This window comes from Oryx dammah, unplaced genomic scaffold (genome assembly GCF_014754425.2).
Source record: "Oryx dammah isolate SB20612 unplaced genomic scaffold, SCBI_Odam_1.1 HiC_scaffold_16, whole genome shotgun sequence".
In the NCBI taxonomy this organism is placed as follows: Eukaryota; Metazoa; Chordata; class Mammalia; order Artiodactyla; family Bovidae; genus Oryx; species Oryx dammah.
The window spans coordinates 240827-253517 of NW_024070200.1; the positions used below are offsets into that span (position 1 = coordinate 240827).

At 68.2% G+C, this 12691-nt stretch overlaps 2 protein-coding genes and 1 non-coding gene across 3 annotated transcripts; all 3 read right to left on the minus strand.

Moving 5' to 3' along the window:
- Window positions 1-292: 292 nt before the first annotated feature.
- Window positions 293-7897, minus strand: TEDC1 (tubulin epsilon and delta complex 1). The gene is made up of 8 exons (XM_040256785.1): window positions 7681-7897; window positions 7505-7583; window positions 7021-7223; window positions 6597-6752; window positions 5635-5733; window positions 3101-3187; window positions 2439-2606; window positions 293-1902 (listed from the first exon to the last, which is right to left on the minus strand). Exons 1-8 carry the CDS (start codon window positions 7822-7824, stop codon window positions 1579-1581), a joined length of 1260 nt encoding a protein of 419 aa, XP_040112719.1. The 5' UTR covers window positions 7825-7897; the 3' UTR covers window positions 293-1578.
- A 764-nt stretch (window positions 7898-8661) lies between these two features.
- TRNAS-GGA lies at window positions 8662-8733 on the minus strand. The gene has a single exon. It is a non-coding gene; the product is annotated as a tRNA-Ser (tRNA).
- A 2212-nt stretch (window positions 8734-10945) lies between these two features.
- Window positions 10946-12484, minus strand: CRIP1 (cysteine rich protein 1). The gene is made up of 5 exons (XM_040256786.1): window positions 12352-12484; window positions 11460-11554; window positions 11315-11372; window positions 11190-11236; window positions 10946-11073 (listed from the first exon to the last, which is right to left on the minus strand). Exons 1-4 carry the CDS (start codon window positions 12389-12391, stop codon window positions 11196-11198), a joined length of 234 nt encoding a protein of 77 aa, XP_040112720.1. The 5' UTR covers window positions 12392-12484; the 3' UTR covers window positions 10946-11073; window positions 11190-11195.
- Window positions 12485-12691: the final 207 nt, after the last annotated feature.

Here is a 12691-nt window from a genome sequence, read left to right on the forward strand (position 1 = left end):
GGGTCAGAGAAGGAGCGGGTGAGGTCTGAGGCCCAGGGCACATTCTCCAGGGCCTCTGGCCTGCCCACTGGACCTCAGGCCCCCAGAGTGGCTGGATGAGGACCATGCTCACTTATTATGACAGCAGGAGCCCGACCCCAGGGGCCCAGCCTGCACCCCACAACCTGGGCAAGCTCCTGCCTCAGGGTCACCACAGAGGGCCCACCGCCCACCAGCCTGGCCTCTCAGGACAGGCCACCGCGTGTTCCAGGCACAGCACCCCGAGTCCCACAGACACACGGACACACGGGGCTTCTGGCTGAACTGTACTGGGCCCACAGGTCAGCAGAGGAGCGACAGTCCCAAGGCACTGAGTTTCCACTTGCGTTTCTAAAGCTCAGGTTCCCGAAGGCCGTGGCCATCGCGGCCCCAGGGAGTCCACAGGAGGCAGGGAGTCCTTCCGTGGACTTGTTCCCATCCGGCAGGCAGGAGGGTGGTGGCAGGGAGATGAGAAGTGGCCTCAACACCCGAGGCAGAGGGCCTGGGTCAGGTGCCTGGACCCCAACTGCAGGCAGCAGGGAGCCACGGCCTTGGCGGGAGGGCTCCGGCCGGGGAGGGGGTACAGGGAACCCAGGGGCCGGCCGCGGGGTAGGGTCAGACAGGCGGTCCTCACAGGGGTGTCCGCTCACCACTGCTGGGTCTGGCCAATGCTCCAGAGGCCTGTGCAGAGGCGTCATGGGCAGGCCCCCCCCCCCCCGCCCCCGGGACAAGGCCCAGACCAGCTGGTGCCCCAGGCATGGGCCAGCGTGCCCCAGGCGGAGGGCAAAGTACCAAGGAGAACGTACTCTGGGGGGCCCAGGGACCCAGGAAGAGGGCAGCCTGGCCCAGGAGGCCGGGCCCCGGCTGTGCCCACGGGGCGGGGGGCATGGGCATGAGAAACCGAGCTCCCGTGACGGGGACAGGCCGGCTCCGGCAGGACATCCCCGGACAGAGGGCTCTTTGTCAGGCCGGGCCCCACTCCTGAACAGCCTCGGAAACAAAGCCGCTCTGTCCGCACTGGCCTCCCTCCTGGGCCCCTGGGCGCCACCGCCAGGGACAGAGCAAAGCCCCCCACCCAGGGCTCCCATCGGGCATCCCGATCCGACACTCACGCATAACTACACACGTCCCAGGCACAGGCTGGCCCAAGTGGGGTGTGCAGGGGCACTGAGGGCACACTGCCCAACACCCACCCCGCGCTGCAGGCCCTGCCCGTCTGTCCAGCACCCAGGCAGCCCCGGGCCGGCCCCACCTCACCACCCTGCCCAGGGGCCCTCCCCGGGCTTCAGGGGTGCCCGCCTCCCCAGACAGAGGCCAGCTGGAGCCTCGGCTCTGCCAGCAGGCCTCCACGGCGTTCCTCCGAGTTCTCAGCGAGGCCTGACGCCCATGGCACCACGGTGGGCTGCCATGACCTCCTCGGGGGCACAGCCCGGGCCGGCTCCAGGCCCGCAGGGTGCAGGCGTGCTCTGCCCGATGTGGGGCCCCAGGGCCCAGCGCCTGCACCGCTGGGGATGGACCCTGCCCGTCCAAGGCCGTCCGGATGCGGGGCGCCTGCAGCACTCAGCGCGTGGGCGGTGGGACCCAGATGAGGCCAGGCCGCGCTCCTGCCAGCCTGGCCAGCTCCTGCCGACACTGGCCCTGCAGCTGGCGCAGCACTGCCTCCAGGCAGGCCTCCCGGGCCCTGAGCGCCTCCGTCGCCTCGGCGGCCCACAGGCCCGGGCCGCCAGGCACCCTGGCCTCGGTCCTCACCAGCCGGTGGGGCCCGTGGGGCCGGGCCCGGCCCTCGTCCTGCTCCCAGGCCCGCTGCAGGGCTGCCAGATCCTGGGCCACGGCCGCCTGCAGGGCCCGCCTCGCGGCTCTCCACTCAGGCCCGTGGCCACCAACCTGCACAGGAGACGGCAGCAAGTGAGCCAAGGGCGAGCCGCCCACCAGCACAGAGCCCCGGGCCCCTGGGCTCTCCCTGAGCCTGACCCCCGCCCCAGCCCCACCTGGACGTCACTGCTCCCGGGGCGGGGGACGACCCCAAGTTGGTGCCGAGGCCTGGTCCCTCCAGGCTGTCTCACCCTCATCAAGCACCTGAGCCCCAACCCAGGGGTGCTGGGTGCCTGGGACGCGGCCCGCAGCCTGAGCACCTCCACAGCCCTGAGCCCTCAGGCCCACCCTGCCTCAGGCCCAGCTCCTCCCTGAGGTATGGCGGGGAACTGGGCCTGGCTGCTGCCTGCAGGCCAAGTCCCGGGGGCCTGCTCAGAGTCCAGGGCGCAGACCCGGGGAGCCCACCTCCAGCCCCACCCAGCACTCCAGACATCCAACAGGGTGGCTGGGGTGGGGCACCGGGGAGTCTGGCAGGGGAGCCCACATCTTCCAAACAGCGAATAGAGCAACCCCAGCATGGAAGCCCACGGCCAAGTGGCCCAGCTCACCGCAGCCTGCCAGGCAGCCCGCCGGGCCTCTGCCGCCTCCCGCAGCTCCTCCTGCAAGGCCAGCAGCTCCCGGGCCAGCAGCCCTGCCATTCCAGCCCCCGACTCGGGGATCTTGGGCAGAAACGTGGGCGGTGAGTCCTCCGGGGAGCAGGCGTCCAGGACTGTGTCCTGCAGGGAGAGACCTCAGTGAGAAGGAGGGTGGCAGGCCCAGGCCTCGACCATGGGCCAGGTTCCCCAGCCAGCGGGGACAGCGAGCAGGGCTCAGCTCCCGCCCCAAGGCCACAGAGGGGGCTGGACGGACCCTCACCCCAGGGGGCCTGGATACCAGGGACGCACAGAGGCCAAACTTCCAGAAGGCTGAGACCCCCTGAGGAGTCTGGGTCTCCCCAGGAGCTGGGAAGGGTGGAGACGGGACAGACAGATGTCTGAAAAGAGCCCCACACTCAAAACCCAAGGCCAGGTGAAAAACCGGCTTCAGGGTTCGGCGAAGGGGCATCCCCGAGACCTCTCTTCTCTCCTGGAGAATAGGAAGACCCACCAAGGCCCAGGGCTGCCGTGGCCAGGGCAGGGGAGGGCAGGGGAGGGGAGGGGAGGGGAGGGGTGGGACGGGAGGGGAGGGGTGCAGAGGGGAAGCACAGGCAGGGATGGGGGTGCCTCCTGACCGCCCACTGCCAGAAGACCAGCTCCCGGCGCCGCCACTCCAGGGCCGCTTCCAGCCGCGCATTCTCCGTCTCCAGCAGCTGCAACAGCTGCAACACAAGCCCCGCGGGTCAGAGCCAAGCACAGGGCCCCGCCATCGTGCTCACCACACTCCCGCCTCCGAGCCTGGCCGGCCCAGGCGAGCTGAGCCGTCTCACAGCAGGCTGACGGGCGGAGCGGGCGGCCTCACCTCTGGCACCCCCAGGCCAAGCCCGCCAGGCCTTCAACCACCCCGGGAGCCCCCGTGCCCACCACAACCACGGGTCCTGCGGGTGGGGGCCAAGTGCTGGTACCCCTCACTCGGGACTCCACGCCACACCCCCACTGACGGAGGGTGGCACCCTGGAGGCTTCGGGCAGCTGGGGGTCCTGGACAGCAGACTTCTGGGCTCTGGGAAGCCCCTCCCCTGTAACCCCCTAAACCCAAAGGCAGGGCAGGGGCTGTGCGGTGCCTGGCTCAGGGTGACGGAGGACAGGCCAGGGGCCCAGCATGGAGAGCACAGCCATACGGCCCCCTGCGCCCCGCCCTGCCCCCACGCCCGCACCTGCAGACCCCGCACCGGCGCGTGTGGGCCCAGGCGGCCCCTGTGCTGAGCCCCCCCCGCCTGCCCAGGCCGCCACGGCCTCAGGAAGCCGAAGGGGGTGAGGCCAGGTGTGGTCCACCCAGAGGTCCCACAGCAAGAGACAGACACATCGGCCTCCACAGCCTCCCAGGCCTCTGGTCCCCTGGGAAGGCCCAGGCCACTCCTAGAAGACAGCCCAGAATGTACTCCAGGGCCCAACAAGCAGCCGGAGCCAGCATTGAGGCTGCCCTGCCGACCTTCTCAGAAGCTGCATGGAGCCCCAGGCCACGAACATTGGCATGCCACCGGGGGCTGGGCACCGCTGGCCAGACGGCAGGGAGGCCTGGAACACCAGGTCAAGGCCCAGCCCAGAGCCAGTGGAGCAGGGTAGAGGCAGGCTTCCCTGCGGTGAGAGCCACCCCGTAACCTGGGGGAGGGCTGTGGACCTGGGAGGGCAGAGCCACATGCCCATACCACACACACACACACACACACACACACATGCACGCACACACACGCATGCGTGCACACACACACGCACACACGCATGCACGCACACGCATGCACGCACATGCATGCACACATACACACGCATATGCACACATGCAAACACACGCGTGCACACACACATGCACACACACGCATGCACGCAAACACACACACATGCACGCACGCATGCACGCACGCATGCACGCACGCATGCACGCACGCATGCACGCACGCACGCACCTGGTGGCAAGTGAGAAAAGCAGCTTCATCGGTTCCCAAGAACTGTCCCAGGGGTGCCCATACCCCCCACACGCAGGCCGTACAGAAGCAGATGGGGGACAAGGACAATGCCCAGCGCCCCACAGTGAGCCTGGCCACTGACAGCAACCAGAGACCATCCCAGAAACTTCTGGGACCCATCCCGAGAGCACAGGCCCTTCAAGTAGGCTGCTCCCAGCTGCCACCCACAGACCATCCTCAAACCTTGGGAGGAAGTCAGCGTCCCTCTCGACCTGGCCACGACACTGTTTTCAGTCCTGTGGCACCAACTCACACCAGCCCCCAGGCGGAGGGGGAGCGCCACCCCCCACCCAGCGTCCACGGAGGCTGGGGTCCCAGACAGCACCAGGCTGGGGCTGCCACAGCCCCCATGGTCCCCTGACCAGGGGACCAGAGGCAGGAGGCCCGGGCCCCACTGAGTCACCCCAGAAGGGGACCAAGCCAAGGGCATCTCAGTACACCCAGCTGCTGCCTCAGCACCTCAAGGGCCAAGCACAGTCCTGCCCACAGAACCAGCAGACAGCTGCCAGGAACGCCAGCCAGGTGGGCCCCACGGGCCACCCTGGCCCCACCTCAGGTAGCAGACCCCCAGGAGCACGCAGCAGTGCCACCGAGACCTGCCGGGCCCATCCTGAGCCTCAGGCATTCTGCCTGGCCAAGTGCCCCCAGGCCAGGCAGTGCCAGCCTCACTCTGGACAGCCAGAGCCCGGCACTCGAGCCGCAGCCACCGCTCTGTCCCAGGAGCCCCTGGCCACGTGAGCCTCTGGGCAGGACACAGTAATGGAGGGGGCTCCTGAAAAGAAGGTCAGCAGAGTGGGCCACTCCCAGCCCGTCACCAGGCGACACCTCCACAGGCACCCACACCCGTCAGCCCAGGCCCTGGGCGTCTTCCTTAATTCCAGTGTCCCCCCGCCACCAACACGGCTGGCTGCCAGCCGCCCGACACCTGTGCTCTCCCCACGGCCCAGACTGGACCCAGCCACACACACACTCATGGCGGCACTGGCAGGCCGGGGCAAGGAGAGGGACAGAGGTTGTGCCCATCCCCCACGCAAGCCAGACGGTGAGCCTGACGACCACCCACAGCCGATCCACTGCCTGGGGGCGCCACCCTCCCAGGCCCCTTCTCACCTTGGGCCACGCCCACCTCGGTCCCACCAGCCTCACCTGCCGGCCGCCCTCGGGGTCTCTGAGCAGCTCCGTTTCGGTGACAGACAGGTGGCCAAGGCTACGGTCACTGTGGCAGCCACGGGTGTATGAGTGGATCTGAAACGCAGCGCAGACCCCATGTGAGCCTGCGGGTGCCCCCCAGCACTAGGCAAGGCACAGACCAGCAAAGGGGGCTCAGAGAGGGCCCAGCAAGGGAGAGTAGTCAGCACTGCTGCGGCTGGCTCGGGGCCCACCAGGAGGCCCTGCAGAGGGAGGAGCACCCCCACCCGGCTCCCGCACCCCTGTGCCCTCCTCAGCTCATCCAGTGGCAGGCCTGGGCAGTGGCAGAAACAGCCCCGGACAGGCTCGGTGGTCCAGTGAGGCCAATGGCAGGGACACAGCCTGCCTGGGTCTGGGGGGAAGGGAGGTGCACCAGCGAGGGGAGGCCTGAAGGCAGCAGGGAGGCCAGCGGGGGGCACGGCCCACACAGCAGGGGCAGCTGGAGCCCAGACAGGGAGTGAAGGCACCCCAGGAGCGCAAGCTGAGCAAAAGACCCTCTGCCAGGGGTGCCAGCACCAGAGTCCTGTGCTGGAGAGAACCCGGGCCACCTACCCCGTCATTCTCAGCCCAGAACATGCCCTGGGCCAGTGGGGGGACCCCTGTGCCCCCACAGCTGAGCCCTGCCAGCCTTCAGGACCCCCGAGAGAGCTGCCCACCGTGCCCAAGCCACACTCAGGGAGGACCAGGTGCCTTCCCCCCCGGCTTCCCTCATTCCCTGCCCCACAGACGCCCAGCAGCACCTGCTCAAGGCCCCTCCTGGACAATCCGGAGCCCTGGCGTCCCACCGTCAGGCCACCCTCAACCAGTCAGTCCCCAGCCAGGCCTGGGAAGACCCACATCCAGCCAAAGGCCGGCCCCATCCTGGACTGGGGAGCTGGACAGGCCTGTGCAGCAGAGACACGCTGCAAGAGTGGCACTACCTTGCCCAGGAGGGCGCACTGCTCCTGCTGACCGGCCATCAGGTTTCGCCACCGGAGCCGCAGCTTCCCCATCAGCCACTGCAGGTGGCGGATGTCCACACGGCCTTCTGCTTCCACACCGGGAGCAGGCAGGCCAGGGCCGGCCAGGGCCTCACACTGCGGAGGGGGCAATGGTCACACGCTGCCCCCGCACCCCACACAGGTACCCCCAAAGGGAAAGGAGGCCCATGGGAGTGACCACAGCCAAGTCTGAGGGGGGCCAGGAATAGTTGAGGACAGACCCTGTGTACACACTGGGCCCTGCTCTGCCTCCGTGTGCTCGCCCGGGCATTCAGGAGGGCAACACTGACCCCCACAGGGCCGACCCCGCCGATCCAGCTCCCGCACCCCGGATTCCGGCCCAAGCTGGGATTCCTGCACCCACCTCGCACACGGGCATCTCGTCGCCCAGCCGCACGTGGCTCTGGGTCAGCAGCCGCTCGGGCAGGGGCCCGCGGGCCAAGAGCCAGGCCAGGGCCAGCAGCAGCTCGCGGCCACCCTGTGAGCCTTCGTCCGGGAGCTGCACCAGCGCCCGCCTCGGGTAGCCCTGGGAGCGCAGCGCCGACTTCACCCAGCGGGCTTGAGCCTCTGCGATAGGAGACGCCAGCTCAGGGGGGCCACCCACTGGAGGCGACACTCCCCCAGACTCTAAGGAAGGGCCCCACGCGCGACCCCAGAGCAGAGAGCAGGCTCGGGAGGGTCCCGAAGGGACGCGGGGACCTAGCCAGGAGGCGGGGAGGGGCGGGGCCACCAGGACGGGTCTGACGGGGAGGCGGGGCGGGGGGGGGGGCTCTGCAGGGGGCTGTCCCGTGAGTGGGATGGAGGGCGGGGCCGCGGCCGGCCGGGGCGGGCCTGGCGGGAAGGCTTACCCAGGGCGAGCGAGGCCGAGGCGCCGTCGGCGGGCAGCGGCGAGAGCACACGGAAAAGCAGCCGCCAGAGCGCGGGGGCCTGCGGGGGTCAAAGAACCATTGCCAGTGGAGCTGGCCACCTCCCTTGGTCCACCCGCGGGCCCCCCGCGCCCGGCTGCCTGCCCTGCTGGCCTCACCGCCTCCGGACGGTCGAACTTGGCGCGGCGGAAGGTCTCGGGGCTGGGCGCGGCGGGCAGCGTCCGGCTCAACGCAGCGATGGCCTCGGGCAGAGCCCGGGCCGCGTCCGCCGAGTCGGGCCGGCGCCGCCGCCGCCTCCCCATGGAGCTCCCACTGGCCTTCCCCGGACTGCGCGCCACCGCCTCCGCGCGTCCAATCCCCGCGAGCGCGGGGTCCCCGCGCCCAATCGCCGCGCAAGTCCCGCTCGGGCCTGCCCGCCCAATCACCGCGCCGGCTGGGACACGCCTCCAGCTCCCCCAATGAGCGGCGCCCCCGGCATTGGGTGCTGTCTGTGCCGCCCCGTGCGGAGGCACTTCCGGTGCGTCGAGAACCAATCAGCGTTGAGAGTTCCGCGGGGCCCGTCCTCCGCGACTCAAGCTCAGCAACCCCGACACGCCTTGTCCGGATCCCACCAATCAGCTCCGCACCTCCGGTTGCTCCAAACGGCGGCCGGGCAACCGCCGGCGGCTGGAGGGCAGTGCTGCTGGGCGCCAACAACGCCGGGAGCGATCCTCTGCCTCCTCGAGCCCTCTTGGGCCAGGCCGCTGCGGGCTCCCGGGCCCTGCCGCGCGCGCCAGGCCGCAGACGCGGGGCCCGGCACCCGGGCCCCGGGGGACGTCCCTAGACCGATCAGCCCCCCGCGTCACGCAGGCGGGTGCTCCTCTCCCCCTCAATCCTACGCCTGCTGACCCCCGCCCGGCCCCTTCCTGTCCAGTCCAGCTTCTGCCTAGCCAGCCCCCACCCCACCCCTGCCTGCCTCTGTCCTGGCCCTTCAGCCTTCTTCCTACCACTGAGGAGCGGGATCCGCACGGCCACTTTGGAAAGCAGTTTGGGTAATTTCAGAGCTAGCCTTATTAAGTTTACTAGTAAGCGAGTGAGTGAAGTCGCTCAGTCCTGTCCGACTCTTTACGACCCCATGCCATTTCCTTCTCCAGGGGATCTTCCCCACCCAGGAATCGAACCCGGGTCTCCTGCATTCCAGTCAGACGCTTTAACCTCTGAGCCACCAGGGAGGCCCGCAGTACAAGTGCCCGGAATCTATGAGGACTCGCAGAGACATGGAGGAGGCCAGATACAAAACACCACGTGGTATGTTTTGTTCAGTTGCTAAGTTGTGTCCAACTCTTTGCGACCCCATGGACTGCAGCACGCCAGCTTCCCTGCCCTTCATCGTCTCCCAGAATTTGCTCAAACTCATGTGCATTGAGTGTGTCGCCATCCAACCATCTGATCCTCTGTGGCCCCCTCCTCCTCCTGCCTTCAATCTTTCCCAGCGTCAGGGTCTTTTCCAACGAGTCAGCTCTTTGCATCAGGTGGCCGTAATAGTAGAGCTTCAGCTCAGTCCTTCCAACGAATATTACTTTTCATCTATAGGAAGTGTTCAGAAAGCATGTGTACAGAGACAGGAAGCAGGTGACCTGGACAGAGGCTGGGACCGGGGTGTGGCAGCAGATGGGCATGAGGGAATTTTTGTGGGCGAGGAGACTGGTCTATAGCTGGATTGTGCTGATGGTTGCAGAACTCTGTGAACTGGTTAAAAAGCACGGAATGTGCATAGGTGAGTTTTATGGCATGAAATTATGCCTCAGTAAAGCTGTAAAGAGGGCGAGCGTAGGGGAGGGAAAGGCACAGAAAGTGCTCCCCGGACAACCCCAGCCTTGGCCAAGCAGACGGGAAGTGTGGGCACGCCTGACTCTTCCATCTCCCTCCCAGTCCTCACCTCTGCCTGCCCCCATCTCAGGCACAGCCAGATGCTCATCCCTGTGTCCCCCGCAGAAGTGACCCCCTTCTCTAGAACTTGGCCTCTGACCCAGGCACCCCGACCCCAGGAGGCTGTTTCACTGGCCACCCACTAGCAGCTTACCTCCCAAGAGTCCTCCCGCCACGGGCATGGGGGCATTGCTGTCTGCCCCCTCACCCCCAATTTCAGTCCCCTCCAGGGTCCTCCTTCACCTAGGGCTGGGACCAGCACAGACTTCCAGTCTGGCTGTCTTCTGTCTCCAAGCTCGGAGACCACCCTGGTTAGGCCCACCAGCCGTAGTGCCGGCAGACTTTGCCCACAGTGGTTCCTGAGCCCTTTTCCCTCTCTGGTCTTCGCACCTGCTGGGCCTTCTGCGTGGAGTACCCTCCTTCCCAGCCTGAGGCCTGGCTAACCCACTCTTCTCAGCTCTGTAAGCAGTCATCGGCCCCTCACCCCCAGACAGCGAACCACGCGATGGGGCCAGGAGTCGGCTGCCTCTTCAGGGCCGCCTCCCAGCAGCTCAAGGCAGACTTTCCTGTACACACACTCCCCACTCTGCACTTGCTCTGCCCACCAGCCCTCAGTCCCCGGGCCCCCAAGACACCTCCACTCCCGCGGCCGCGCACACTGGGACACCCAGGCTCACTCGGCATCCTCTGCCCCATCCTCTTTGGTCCCATCCATCCCCAGAGGCTCTCCAGCTCCCACCCCTCGGAGTTCTCTGAACCACCCAAATCCCTCTCACACACACACGTGACCCCACACACCTCCCTGGGGACCCCCACGCCTGTCCAGCACTGGCCTGCCAGACCCACAGCCAAGCCATGGGGCAGGGAGGAGGCCACACGCAAGGCTGAGATGCCCCCTCTGGGCTCTTTAGATCAAGTCCTGGGACGGGCAGTCTGCCAGAGCCAGAGCAGCAGTGACCAAGCAGCGGGAACGGGCAGGGCTCTGAGGGAGTCTCAGGCTGACGTGAGACAGCCCCTAGCCGTCGCTCCCCAGCCGGTCCTCACAGTCGCCCAGCGGGCAGCGGCCACGTGCTAGCCCCTGGGCGTCGGGTGGGGGCAGATGAGGCGAGTGTTGTCTGGGTGGATGCCCAGAGGGGGCTGGCTCCATCTGGCGGGGTGGGGTGGGGAATGGAGGCAAGGGTGGAGCCACAGGAAATGGGGAGGGCGGGCAAGGGCTCCCCACCACAGCGCCCCAAAGCTTCTCAAAAGCGGAACCAGCTCAGCGATTCACCCTGCGCCCTCGGTTCCTGCTGACCCGTTGCAGAACGAGAGAGGAGAGCTGCACATCTGGACGAGGGGCTGTCCAGCGTGGCTCCCCGCAGAGCAGCCCTGCCCCACCAGGGCAGCAGGCAGCAAGCGGGAGTGCCAGCATGGCCTGGCGTCGGGACCCCCAGGAGTGCCCGCCATGGCCTGGTGTCAGGACCCTGGCCACGCCCCTGCACCGTTGCTCCAGGGATGCAAAAGCACAAGCAGGTCTTCCAAGTGTCCACATTTATTGAGGGCATGGGGGTCTAGAGGGGAGCCCCAGGTGCCTGTGGAGAAAGGCGTGCCATCAGCCTGGAGGGCAGCAGCCCAGCGGACAGCTGGAGATGGGTCTCCAAAACCTGTGCAGAGACAGACAAAGACACAGGTGAGTGCAGGCCCGGGGCGCTCAGACCTCACTGTCAGGGACGCATGCTCAGGGCCACTGGGCGGAGCGGGGTGAGGCGTGGGGAGGTACCTGGGTTTACTTGAAAGTGTGGCTCTCGGCTCCGCCGCGCCCAAAGCCTGCAGAGAGGTAGAGGGCAGGTTAGGGGGGGCCAGGGGCTGTGGAGGGCTGGGTCGGGCGGGGCGTGGGGAGCATACCCTTGGGTCCGAACATGGCTGCGTAGCACGGGTGGTTGCAGTAGGGTTTGCCTTCATGCTGCAGGGAGAGCGGCCATGAGGCTCTGCCGTCGCGCCCTGCCCTTACCCCTCAGCCTCCCCGCTGGCCCCGCCAGGCCCCACCGACCTCGGCATGACCTCCGGAGGTCAGCGTCTTCCCACATTTCTCACACTTGAGGCAAGGCCGATGCCAGTCCTTCCCCAGGGAAGTCACCCGCTCAGCTGCAGAGGCACAGACGAGACCCCGTGAAACGGGGGCACACGCTCACACCCACGCTCTCCAGACGCCTCTGCCAAGGCCCGCCTACAGCGCCCCGTGGCCCACCCGGGGGCTCAGCGGCACCTGTGCCCCCGCGGGTGGGGCACTTCCAGTCCCCAAACCGTCCCGCCTAAGGAGCGGGAGTGGGCGCTGGTCCTCGGGGCACCCCGAGGGCTTGGTTGGGGCTGGGAGAGGAGGAGGTGGAGGTCTCGGGCAGGACCGGGCCCGGCTCCCGGACTGAGCTCTCCCCCGCCTCTGCACCGGCGACCGCAGTGCTGGGGCGGGAGGGACCTCCCACTTCCTCCTGCCCCCCACACCTCCCCTGGGGCCCGGGGCGCGGGGCGGGAGGCGGCGCCCGGGGTTGCGCCGCCCGGGGCGCGGGTTTCCGCGTCTGTTTCTACTTAACGATGGGAGAAGCCGCCCGAACCCTGTGTTCCTTCCTATCCGCCGGGGTCCCCGCCTAGGGCGCGCCAGGGAAGGGGCGAGATAGCGGGACCCGGAGACAGGGAGACACAGAGTCAGGGAGATTCAGACCGGAGACTCAGTGAGACCCGGAGAGAGAGCGGGGCGGAGATGGACGGCGGCCAGACGCAGGGGGCCCGACCGGCACACCCAGACGGCCACCAGCAAGGCTAGGTGTCGCCTCGAGGCGCTTCCCGAGGTCCCCCTGCGCCCCCGGCCCACCCGGACAGCCCCTCGGGATGGACCCTGGGCCGCGCTTCCGCGTGGGGCGGAGAGGGCGAGGGTGGGGCGCGCTCACCGAAGTACACCTCCTTGCTGCATTTGGGGCACTTGGGCATGCTGGCACCGGATCGGGGCAGGCGGCCAGGCGGGAGCAGAGCGGAGCGCTGGACTGCGGGGGCCGCGCCCGGCCCGCGTCTTTCAAGGACCCCTGGGCTCCGCCCCTTTGGGACACGCCCCCAGCGCCCCGCCCGCCCGGGTCCCGAACTTGGACCCGGAGGCCTCGGATTCCAGCCTACAGGCCTAGAAAGGTCATCTGGTCCACCCTCGCCTTAGAGCAGGACCCGGGCCTGGCCGACCGCAGAGCGAGGTCCGAGGGGTGCAGGAGGTCGGCGGGTTCTCTCGCCGACTGGACGGGG